General features: G+C 38.5%; 1 protein-coding gene across 1 annotated transcript in view; it reads left to right on the forward strand.

Moving 5' to 3' along the window:
* Positions 1-12,207, forward strand: part of LOC123807994 (lymphocyte antigen 75) — a 149,655-nt gene that overhangs the window by 105,767 nt on the left and 31,681 nt on the right. The window contains exon 35 of the mRNA XM_045822289.1: positions 10,643-10,753. Within this exon, the coding sequence (XP_045678245.1) occupies positions 10,643-10,753 (111 nt within the window). The remainder of the gene's footprint in view (positions 1-10,642; positions 10,754-12,207) is intronic.

Here is a 12,207-nt window from a genome sequence, read left to right on the forward strand (position 1 = left end):
ACATCACTAGTTATTAGGGAGATGCAAATCAAAGCTACAAATCAAAAGCCATGCTTACCCTTTTGAATGGCTGTTATCAAAAAGACAAAAAACAAAACAAGCGTTAGCATGGATGTGGAGAAAAGGGATCCTTACTCACTGTTGGTGGGATTGTAAACTGGTACAGCCACTGTGGAAAAAACAGTTTGGAAGTTCCTTTAAAAATTAAGACTAAACTACCACATGGTCCGGCAACTCCTCTTCTGGGTATTTACCTGAAAAATATGAAAACACTGATTTGTAAAGATGTAGGTTATTAATTTTGAATTGAAACAGCCTACAAGCCCTAGGTGAGGTGCCCTTGCCTTCCTGGTGTCATCCCTTACCATGCTTCCTGCCATTCTGTTTACCCACACTGACCTGCTGGGAGTCAGCCCCCTGCAGTTCTTCCACCCAGACCACCCTCCCCTTCCCCAGTGCTTGTCAGGGCAGCCCTAACCCACACCCCTCAGATCTCCATCCATGTGTCACCTCCCCAGGTCTTCCCTGAACAGCTCAAATTTTCTATCACAGCCCATGTTTCCTTCTCCTCCCAAACACTCAATTCTGTCTGAACACATCTTGTTTACTCTCTGTTTTCTTGCTTGTCGTTCCCCCTACCAAGAGGAAACTCTGTCATAGCAGAGACTTTACTACCTTGTGGGTTTTTGTTTTGTTTTGATAAGTGTCTCTGTACTTTATTCTAATTTATAATAAAAGAACAAAAAAAATTTAGATAAATAATTCAAAAAGCAGAGGGGATAATAGGATTGTAATTTCTTTCAAATTATTTTATTTCTGCTATGAACTCATCTCACAATTGAATTCGAAGCACTGAATCATCTTAATCTGTTGATGAGACTTTTTCTGACCCTTGTGGATGGCACGGTTATGTTTCAGGGGAAATTTCCTCACATACAGTTTTTCTAAATTTCAAATGTTAATAAATGCTTACTTTTCTTCCAGTGAAAAAGTAAAATTGCAGTTAGGTCTTATTTCAGGACTTCTGTCATTACTGAGAAGCTTGTAAAAAATGTGCTCATGTATTAAAAACTAGTTTTACAAGTATCATTGACAATTGTATAATTCATATTGAGTATTTCATTCCTTTTGTGGGTCATTTTATATTTTGAGGGTAAATCTTGAGAATGATTCTCTAAGAAAATGGACCAGGGCTGCCCAGTGACCCAGTGAAGAGGAGCAGAGTGACACTGACTGGCATCCCCATTCTATGAATAAATGTCATGAGAGATCTTCTGAGAAGGAGTGTGAGGGGACAAGGGGGAGGTGGACATCTTGGAAGCTGGGCGGGAAGGGCGAGGTGGAAAGGAGATGGGGTCGCGGGGTGACTGGAGTTCCTTGAGATTTAGGGAGATCTCGAAGCCAGGGCCTCCAGGCTCTGGATTAGTCAGAGACTTGGAACAGCCACTGCCTCCTCCTATATACATGGTAAATGTCATAAACAGCTTCTCCTCTTGCTTTGTCTATGCCACCATTGCCCTGTGGAAGGTAAGTGACTGAAGCTCATATCTTAATGGGAGAAGGGGCAAAGGTCTTATTGTTGACAAAGAAAAAAAATACAGTTTTTGCCTTTCATTTGTTAACATTTAGAACAAGTATGTCCCAAGGATCACTTCCTCTTATGCTGTGCCTGGTTGTTTAAAAAAAGAAATTATAAGGGAACAGAGAGTTCTATGAGAACTAACCAGTAATGTAAAATATTCCTGTAGATATGCCATTTTATTTTAGTACAAGGTAATTTTAGGTAGAACAACTATATGGAAACTTTTGGAGTTAAGTACAAGCTTTAAAATTGTCATCAGGCTCCAAAATTTCTGTACTAATTAAATCAATAGAATTATAAAATTATAAAATCCATAAAGAGTTATATAGGTATATTATTAATAACAATCTATCTTTTAGGAATGCTGCAAAGAAGTAACAGTAATAGAAAAGGACTTTGAAGAGAGCTTTGCGGGCAGGGTTTTTTTCTTTTAGAAGAGTATATTTATTGAGATATATTTTATGGAAATATTACAGAACCTGTAATTGAAAACTTATGGCAATATTTTGGGGAGGCAGGATTATAGCAGGGGTCGTTACCATTGAAGGAGGCTCAGTTCAGCATTCCACTCATGAAGTACATGAACTTCAATGAGTTTACTCACAGAAAGTACTCAACCTCTACTTCAGTCAAAATCATTTTCACCAGGGGCCACACTTGCCTTCAAAGGGCCGAATGTAATTTCAGAACTGTATAAATGTAACTACTCCTTAAAAGTTGAGAGCTCAGTGCTGCTGCCGGGTGGAAACAAAGTGCTGGGCTGTATAAAACAAGGTGGAGGGCTGGATTCGGCCCGTGGGCCTTGTGTTGGCCACCTGTGCTACTTGAATATTGTTCTCAAAATAAAACTAACTTTATCTCTTAATGCTTAAAGCTTGTTCCTGTGACCTGTAGCATGAGAAGAAGGGTTCAGTGCTGAATAAACTAACTGGAATTACTGCTAGTGCTGAAATGAGCCTCAGGGAAATGCAGTTGAAAGATTTGAGGAAGTGAGTCACCAGTTTTTATATTTTTCTGCCTATAACTCTTCCTCTTTCTTTAAAATTGATTTTGAGGGAGAGAGACATTGATTTGTTGTTGCACTTATTTATGATTTATGTATTCATTGGTTGCCCCTTTTATGTACCCTGACCTGGAATCAAACTGGTGACCCTCCACTTCTCAGTCTGTCACTCAATCCACTGAGCCACACCAGCCAGGGCTATACGTCTTCTGATACCTTCCTTAGACACCTTTCTAAGACTGCAACCGTAACACCTACCCTACACTAAGGATCTTACTTCTCTTACTTCTCCTTAGTACTTGGGACTATCTGTGATTGCTAGCCTCCAAGATGGGCCATCTTGGCAAATGATGCCTCCTGGCATTCATACTTTGTGTAGCTCACCCACACACTGATTAGGGCTGACCTTTATAACCAACAGGATATTGTGGAAATAACAGCATGAGTTCCAAAGCTGGATTATAAAAGACATTGCACTTTTACCTTGTTCTCATTTGAGTCACTTGACCCTTGAGTAGCCCAGTGGAGAAGTCACATGGTGAGGAACTGAGGCTTCCTCCCCACCACCAGCACCAGCTCACCATCCACATGAGGGAACCTTCCTGGAGGCTGAGCCTCCTTGGTTTTTCGGTGGGTGTCGCCCTGGCCAACATCTTGACTGCAACCCCATGAGATACCCCAAGCCAGCATCACCCAGCTAAGCGGCTGCTTCCCAATTCCTGACCCAGACAAACTGTGTGAAATACTGTGGGTTTTGTTGTTGTTGTTGTTCATTTAAGCTGCTAATTTGCTACCTAGCAATAGATTGCTATTATACCATCTAAATATAAAACAGCTTCTAACATATTATTTCACTTACTTGTCTTTGTGTGTCTGCCTCAACTAGTATAAGCTCTAGGACAGCAGGAATTTTTTTCCTTTTTGTCCACTGTGGAATCTGTAGCCCCTAGGCAATTTCTCATAATAGCCCTCTGAGATTAGGTGCTGTTATCATACCTATTTCACAAATAAGGAACTTCAGCACAGTAAAGTTAAGTTACCTAGCCAGGAACATGTGGTTAGAGCTGGACTTTGTCTCCACAGCCGAACAAGCCTGATCAGAGCCCTGCACTGTCCCACTTCTCTGCCTGCTCTCGTTTTACAGAGAGACGTTGTGATAGCTATTACTGGGGAGGGGGGTGGCGGGAAGCTAAATTTAAGACAAGGTCTCTGTTTCCATGCAGTTAACAGTCCAGTTGGGAACCAAGATAAACATCAGATAGCGAGCCCACAAGGCAGGATTTGGTGAGTGCCATGTGAGTGTGTGGAAGTCACCAAAGGGCAACATGCCCCTTTTTCAAAAAGAATGGCTACCTGTGGTTCTCAATCATAGATCCTCACGGTTTGTGCCATATTGAGCTGACCACCCTAACCACACTAATCAAAATAGGGAGGATTTCCAAAATCAAAGGCTGGGCAGAGGCCCAAGGTAGGGAACTGGTGTAATAACCCTAAGAGGCCCATGTGACTGCTGAGATAGGAGCTTTGCCTTGCTTACTACCCCATGTATCTTCACAATAGATCTCTGTCATTTGGGGTAACTGAGCGAGTCTGTAATCTCGTAACCAGAAAGGGCCTCTCACACCAGTGCAGTGCACAGTCCTGCAGAAGTTCGAGGAGTCAGAGGTTACAGAGAAGGTTGGACATGTCATGGAGAATTGTCACATGAGCTAGCACTGAAATAGGAATGTATTTTAATCAGTAGATACTTTATGTATCAGAGTTCATTATAATTTATAAAGTATAAGAACTACAAATACACAAAAGTAATTTGTAAATTTTACCTTGGTGTTGAATATATTTTTGTGCACTTAATAGACATGCTTTATTCCACATAAACAGTATTTTTAAATTATTGATTTTAATATTTATTTTCATTTTTCAATATTCTTGAGTTATTTATTACCAATAGAAAATACTATTTGTAGCCCTGGCTGGTGTGGCTCAGTGGATTGAGTACCAGCCCACAAACCAAAGGGTCACTGGTTCAATTCCCAGTCAGGGCACATGCCTTGGTTGCAGGCCAGGTCCCCATTGGGGGGTGCTCAAGAGGCAACCACACATTGATGTTTCTCTCCCTTTCTTTCTCCCTCCCTTTCCCTCTCTCTAAAAATAAATAAATAAAATATTTAAAAACAAAAAGAAAATACCATGTATAGCTTTGACTAGAAATAATAGAAGAGAACATTTCTTAATTTGCGGTTCAAGAACTTCCAGTGATTTATAAAGGTGTCTCAAGTGTCATTAAGTGTAATGGAGTCTGTTTCCTTTTTAATCTTTTTAAAAATTTCCATAAAGCTAAAGAAAATACAACAAATGGAACCAGGAAAAAATAGAAGAAAAAAATCAAATTTTCCAGTTTAGAATATTTGCCCTGTGACAATTTGAGTTTCACTCTGGAAATGACTGTTTTGTCTATTATGTCTAATACAGAAAACATTATCTGGCGGCAGAAGGAAGAGGAAGGAGGGAGAGACCTGTCTAGTTTACTTAATCAACAAATATTTGATTCCTTACTAGGTGCCTCTTATTGTGCTAGGTATTTTTTTGTCTTTTTTCCCCTTTTTGCATGGCAAACTTATTTATCCTGTGAGTCGGCGCTCAAATATTGTCTCCTTTTTGAATTGTCCCTTACTCTGTAGGTTATTTGTTCTTTTTGCAATGGTTTTATAGTATTTTGCCTATCGGACATTTGCTATATGTGTCATGTTTATACGTCATACTCTCCCATCAGACTGAACATGTTAAGGTGGGACTCATTCCTCTTTATATCCCTTTCTCCTTCCTCCTCAGCACTACCCATTCTACCAGACACACAGGAGTTACTAAGCAAATATTTGTTGGATGGATGATGGCTAGATGGACAAACGGTTATTGACGACTTGTCCAAAAGTGTGAAAGTGGGAATTCTGCTCCTTACTGTAACAGAGTGGGAGACTAATGCTGCCTCTGAGAACAACTAGAAAACCCAGATCAAATCCCATAAGACTTGTATTTATAGCTCAGATTGCTGCTGTGGCTGTTGGTTGACACGAGCCTAATAATGTGTTACTTTCCCCCCTTAGGAGAATTGCCAACATTTAAAGCAGCTCAAAGCAGAGCAGAGTTTGGGGCAGTCTCATGGTGTTTAAGAAGACAAAACTTTGAGTTTTAACTTGCCAGAGAGGAGGAGCTCTAGTTAAGACCCAGGTTTCCAAATGAGGTCCGTGGATACCAGGCCTCACAAAGGCTGTAGCACCTGCTCCGGTCAGCTCGGCCCCGACCGCATGAAGGCAATCCTCCACACCCTAGCTGCCCACTGGGTTCCTTTGTAGAGGAGAATAACATCATGAGGAGTCTCTACAGATTCTTTGTTTTCTTTTTACACAATTTCTGGTATTTGATTAAAAAATGAAATAAAATAAAACAAACTACCAGGCATAACAAAAGACTAACAAACAAAAGGGGAAAAACAAAAATAAAAAGAGACTATTAAGGGACTGAGAAATTAGAGTTATCAGGAATGTACTTTAAAATAATTATAATAAGTCCAAGGATGTAGATAATAAGATGGAGAATTTCATCAGAGACCCAGAATCTATAAAAATATAAACAGGTTGAAATTCTGTATCTGAAAAATAACTGATATTATGCACTCAGTAGATGCTTTTCACAACCTTTTTGTTAAAACTGAAGAGTAGATTAGTAAACCAGAAAGAACAAGATTATAGTATGGAGAGTCGGAAGTATTGCAAATATATAAAAGAGTGAAGAGAACATATGGGACATGGTGAAAAGTCTAACATACATGTATGTAAAGCGAGTCCCAGAAAGGGAGGAGGGAGAAAATGGAGTGCTACTGGAAGTGATTATAGCCCAGAACTTTCCAAAAGTGACCAATGAAAATAAGCTACAGAATCCAGTAGTACATTGATAATTAAGATTAAAAAAAAAAAACAAAAACAAAACGAGGCATATCACTGTCAAACTGCTAAAAACCAAAGACAAAGAAAATCTTGAAAGCAGATAGAAAGAGCCACAATTAAACTGATGAGATTTCTCTGTAGGAATGATCAAAGCCAAAACAACATCTTAAGATGTAATAAAATTACATCTTAAATGGCAGATAAACTGCCATTGTAGAATTCTGTACTTGCAAAAATATCCTTCAAACATGATGGGAATATAAAGACATTTACAAAAAATCAACAAGTGAGGGAGTTTGTAGTAAACCTACACCTAAAATTAACACCACAGGAATTTCTTCAAATGGAAAATGATCCCAGTTGGTAACAGAAAAATGTAAGAGGGAATGAAGAACAACAGAGTAGGTTAATATGTGTTTAAATATAAAGGAATATTGACCATTTGAAATAGTAATAAAACAGTAATACCAAGGAAGGGAAGTCCATGAAACTAAGTGTTATAAGATCCTAGCATTGTCTAAGAAGTGGTAAAAGTACAAATTTATTTTAGGTGCTAATAAATTCTAGTAAGGTGGCATGTTGTAGCTGTCATGGTACTCACTACAGAAATAAAATTAAAGAATATATAATTAATACGATAAAAGAAAAATGTAATTAAAAATGTTTAGTAATCCAAAAAGAAGACAAAAAGGGGAAAAGGAACACAAAACAAGTAGGACAAATAGAAAACAAATCATAAGATGGTCAATATAAACTCAAATACATTAGTAACTTCATTAAATATTAATTATATTATTGTAATTAAAGGCAAAGATTATCAAGCAATTTTTAAAAACCCTGCTTGCTGCTTATAAAAATTATAACTACTTTGGAAAAGTGTTTGGCCTTATCTGCCAAACCTATACACATGTATAAACTCTACAACCCAGCAATTCACTTCTGGAAATATACTCACAAGAAAGCATTCATATGTGCACCAAAAGAAGTGCACAGGACATTTACAGCAGGGTTACTTGTACTGGCCACCAGCTAGAACCTACCCAGATATTCATCAACAGAACGAATAAATTCATACAACACAATATAGCAGTGAGAAAGAATACCCTATGACTACACACTACAACGTGAATGAATCTCATAAAAGTACTGTTTTTCCAAAAAAACTAGACACAAAAGCGTACATACTGCCTGATTTCATTATTATAAAATTCAAAAATAGGCAAAACTGATCTATGGTGCTAGAAATTAGGATAGTGATTACCTTTGAAGGGGAGTGATGACTAAAAAAAGTTCATATTCTGTTTCTTTATCTTGATAATTATATGGGTATATCCATTTTACAAACATTCACCAAGCTAAGCTGTGTATTTATGACTTACACATAGTATGGTATATTTCAATTAAAAGTTTACTTTTTAAAAATCATATCATTAAAAGTATTATAATTGGCAGCAAGTTCAGTCCAGTTATAAGAGATAAGAAACTTATTGTACTTCTAGAAGGAAAAGATGAATACTCTGGAAAGAGCGTCTGAAGATGCCAAAAAGATGATAAATTAAGCTATTTAAGGATGAAGAGAGAGCATTCATTAGCGAAATATTTTAAATTCTTACAATCCAAGAGCTTTCTGAGGTGTTGGAAATCCAAAGATTAATAGGGTCCCTTGTCAGAAAGGTCACTGTGTTGTGGGAAAGGGACCATTCTTGGACGTAACAATGAAACTATGTGATTTGAGCACCTTCCTTGAATTAGGCACTAAGCTCTGCAGTTTTGTAGCTTCTTACCTAAAGCTGACAACAATTCATTGAGGGGGTTTTTCCCCCTTGAGGAAACAGGAAATAAGTTGTCCTTAGTCTGTTTGACATCAAAGCCATGTATGTTCCTTTTGGTACTTTACCCAGCCATTGGATGGCATTTCAGAAGAGAAAGAACTATGTGATTAGATTTCAAGTGGAAGTCAACATAAATTCCAGTGGTGAAGTCTTGGAGAAGGCGGTATACATGGTAGGCCCAGACCTCAAAGGATGAGCAGACAGGGAATAATGTTTGATGACCTGAAAGTGGATTTAGAGAAACAAAAGTCTTTTGTTCTGAGTAAGGGCCAGCCTTTCAAAGAAGGCAGCAGAGATGTATAGTGAAAGTGAGGTGGGGAAGTGCTGTTTCTCAGGAAGGGGATCGAGGGGCTAGCTGCTCCTTAAAAGACTTTCCAACAAGAGCCTTGTTTTCAAGCTGCCCCTGAACCCTCCTCCTATAGAGGTGTCTGGTCTCTCCAATTCCTGAACATTTCTGGAGTTTGTTGCTTTTTAAATGTTGAGATCATAGTGTACACACAATTTTATTGCCAGAATTATTTTTGTTTAATATTTTATCAAGAGCATCTTCCCCAAGGAAAGTGCTTGTTGATAAAGCATCCCTATTCAAATACCTTTCAGCCATAATAGGAAAGATCTGGATTCCCAGGATTTTAAGCCAAGGTAGTCACACGTGTAATGCATGTTTAAAAAACAGCAGGAAAGAAAAAACCTGAACACAGAATAAATTGTACGTTGGAACACCTGCCCTCATGCTAATGCATCTTGCATGGTTTAACTACTACATGAAGCATGCAGTATGAGGCCAGGGAAAAACTCAGGTCTCATACATCAGATAATTTTAAGTAGCCCATTGTATTAATTAGGTTATTGATCCAGCTGCTAAAACAATGACCTGAATTAACAGTGGATTTTGATAGGTAGAAGTTTACTTTTGTTCTCGGTACAATCTGAATATGATACGATGGCTCCACCTAGGATCCTTCCATCTCATCGTCCTGTTATTCCCAGGCTGTTTCCACTATTTCCAGGATTAAAGTTGGCTTAACGACATCCCAGCCAGTGGGAAAGGGGCAATAAGTTTCAGGATGTACACTTCTTCCTCTTAAAGGCACATTTTACACATTTTACTTCTCCACACCTCATTATCTAGATGTTACTAGAAGCCTGGAAAATATTCTAGCTTGCTGACTGTGGTGTACTTTGGGCTATATAAAAATCTGAGGTCTAGTATAGGGGACAGCTCATGGTCCCCATCATATTGTGAGCTTAACAAAATCAAGGTTGCTGAATTTAGACTAACATAGCACATTGTTAACTTCTGATCTTTGTAGTACAGCATTTTTCTACTTGTTTGTGTTAAAGTGATAATACTTACAGAACTTCAAACTAGGTAAAATCTTAGTGATTTTCCCTGTATAGACCTGAGAGAATATGGAAGATTAATGCCTTGTACTCCTTTATTCACTGGAATTCAGTGAATTCATCACATCCTTTGTCCATTCTGGCCAGTGAAACCAAGCTCTTACAGGCCTACTTTTGCTTCTAATGGTAATAATGAATTTTCAGAACTAAGGCTTAAAAAGGCATACCTTTATAATGAACAACAGCAACAGAAAAGACCAAGATAGAAAGGAAATGCACCTCTAGCTCACAGCAGTAGAGGAACAGATATGGTTCTGTTTCATAGGACCAATTCAAAGAGTCTCCTTTGATAAGGTGCTAAATTAAGAACATTCATAAGAATATCAGTCTTGTTTTCCTGTGCAATATGAAAACTTCTCTGAATATTCATAACCCAGAACATATTTTCTTCTCTGTTGTTGGAAGTATAATTTTAACAAGAGATATTGTAAAATTAAGACTTTTGGAACTGTTACTGCATACTGCAAAGATAACTTTGAAGAGGGCTTGTAATTCTGTTTGTCTTAATAGTTTGTTGCCTTGGCAATAATGCTGTAATTTACATCTGAATTCCTAAGCAACTCAAAGACTTTGAACTTTACTCTGTAAAATCAGAAGAGAGTCATTTGCCCAGTTCTCTTTTCCACATATACGTTGGAGAGAAATAAATTCCTATCACACTCATCAACTTATTTTAACAAAGACTGAAAGCCCTTGTTCCTTCTGGTACTTTACCCAGCCACTGAACGGCATTCAGGAGGGGCTAGATTAACAAGGGCAACTGCCTTTCTTTTTTTCCTATGGAAATCTAAGAACTAATATCCTTATCTTTAGGAATTCATGAAATTCTTGTTTTCAAATTACTTAACAGCATTTCTTTCTCTTTTTTCCCGTATAGATTGTCCTTCATCCTCCTGGATTCAGTTCCAAGACAGTTGTTACACTTTTCTTCAAGGAAATATCAAAGTGGAAAGCCTAGAGGATGTCAGAAATCAGTGCACTGACCATGGTAAGGAACCTATTCTTTTTTGTTTCTCTCAGAAATCAGCAAATAGTTTTCACTAATTTCTTTTTTTCTTTTTTTATATATTTTATTGATTATTCTATTACAGTTGTCCCATTTCCCCCCTTCACTCCCCTCCACCCTGTACACCCTCTCCCACCCATATCCCCCTCCTTTAGTTCATGTCATGTGTCATACTTATGAGTTCTTTAGCTTCTATATTTCCCGTACTATTCTTGCCCTCCCCCTATCTATTTTCAACCTACATTCTATGCTACTTATTCTCTGTACCTTTTCCCCCTTTCTCCTCCTCCCACTCCCCTGTTGTTAACCCTCCATGTGACCTCCATTTCTGTGGTTCTGTTCCTGTTCTAGTTGTTTGCTTAGTTTCTTTTGGTTTTGCTTTAGGTGTGGTTGTTAATAATTGTGAGTTTGCTGTCTTTTATATACATGTTTTTTCTTTATCTTCTTTTCTTAGATAAGTCCCTTTAGCATTTCATAAAATAAGGGCTTGGTGATGATGAACTCCTTTAACTTGACCTTATCTGAGAAGCACTTTATCTGCCCTTCCATTCTAAATGAGAGCTGTGCTGGATAGAGCAATCTGGGATGTAGGTCCTTGTCTTTCATGACTTGGAATTCTTCTTTCCAGCCCCTTCTTGCCTGTAAGGTCTCTTTTGAGAAATCAGCTGACAGTCTGATGGGAACTCCTTTGTAGGTGACTGTCCCCTTATCTCTTGCTGCTTCTAGGATTCTCTCCTTCATTTTTACCTTGGCTAATGTAATGATGATGTGCCTTGGTGTGTTTCTTCTTGGGTCCAACTTCTTTGGGGCTCTCTGAGCTTCCTGGATTTCTTGGAAGACTATTTCCTTTGCCAGATTGGGGAAGTTCTCCTTTATTATTTGTTCAAATACATGCTCAATCTGTTGCTTTTCCCCTTCCCCTTCTGGCACCCCTATAATTCGGATGTTGGAACGTTTAAAGATGTCCTGGATGCTCTTAAGCTTCTCCTCATTTTTTTTGAATTCTTATTTCATCATGCTTTCCTGCTTGGTTGATTCTATCTTCCTTCTGTTCCACTGTATTGTTTTGAGACCCAGTTTCCTTCTCTTCACTATTGGCTCTCCCCCGTGTATCTTCCTTCATCTCTTTTATGGTAACCTGCATCTTTTCATCTAATTTGCGCCCAAAATCAACCAATTCTGTGAGCTTTCTGATCACCAGTGTTTTCAACTGTGCATTTGATAGATTGGCTATTTCTTGGTCACTCAAAAGGATGAGTCTTGGGGGACTGATCTGTTCTTCTGTTGGAAACATGTCTCTCCCTGTCTCTCCTTTTTTTTTCTTTTTTTTTTCCGGTCTGGTCGCTCTTGTTATGGTGGGGGGCAGAGCCTTAGGTGTTCACCGGGGCTGGGCACCCCAGTCACTAGATTGTGACGATATGTGTGGGGGCGGGGGC

The sequence above is a fragment of the Phyllostomus hastatus genome, unplaced genomic scaffold, assembly GCF_019186645.2.
Source record: "Phyllostomus hastatus isolate PE091 unplaced genomic scaffold, TTU_PhHast_1.1 phas_contig_1, whole genome shotgun sequence".
NCBI lineage: Eukaryota > Metazoa > Chordata > Mammalia > Chiroptera > Phyllostomidae > Phyllostomus > Phyllostomus hastatus.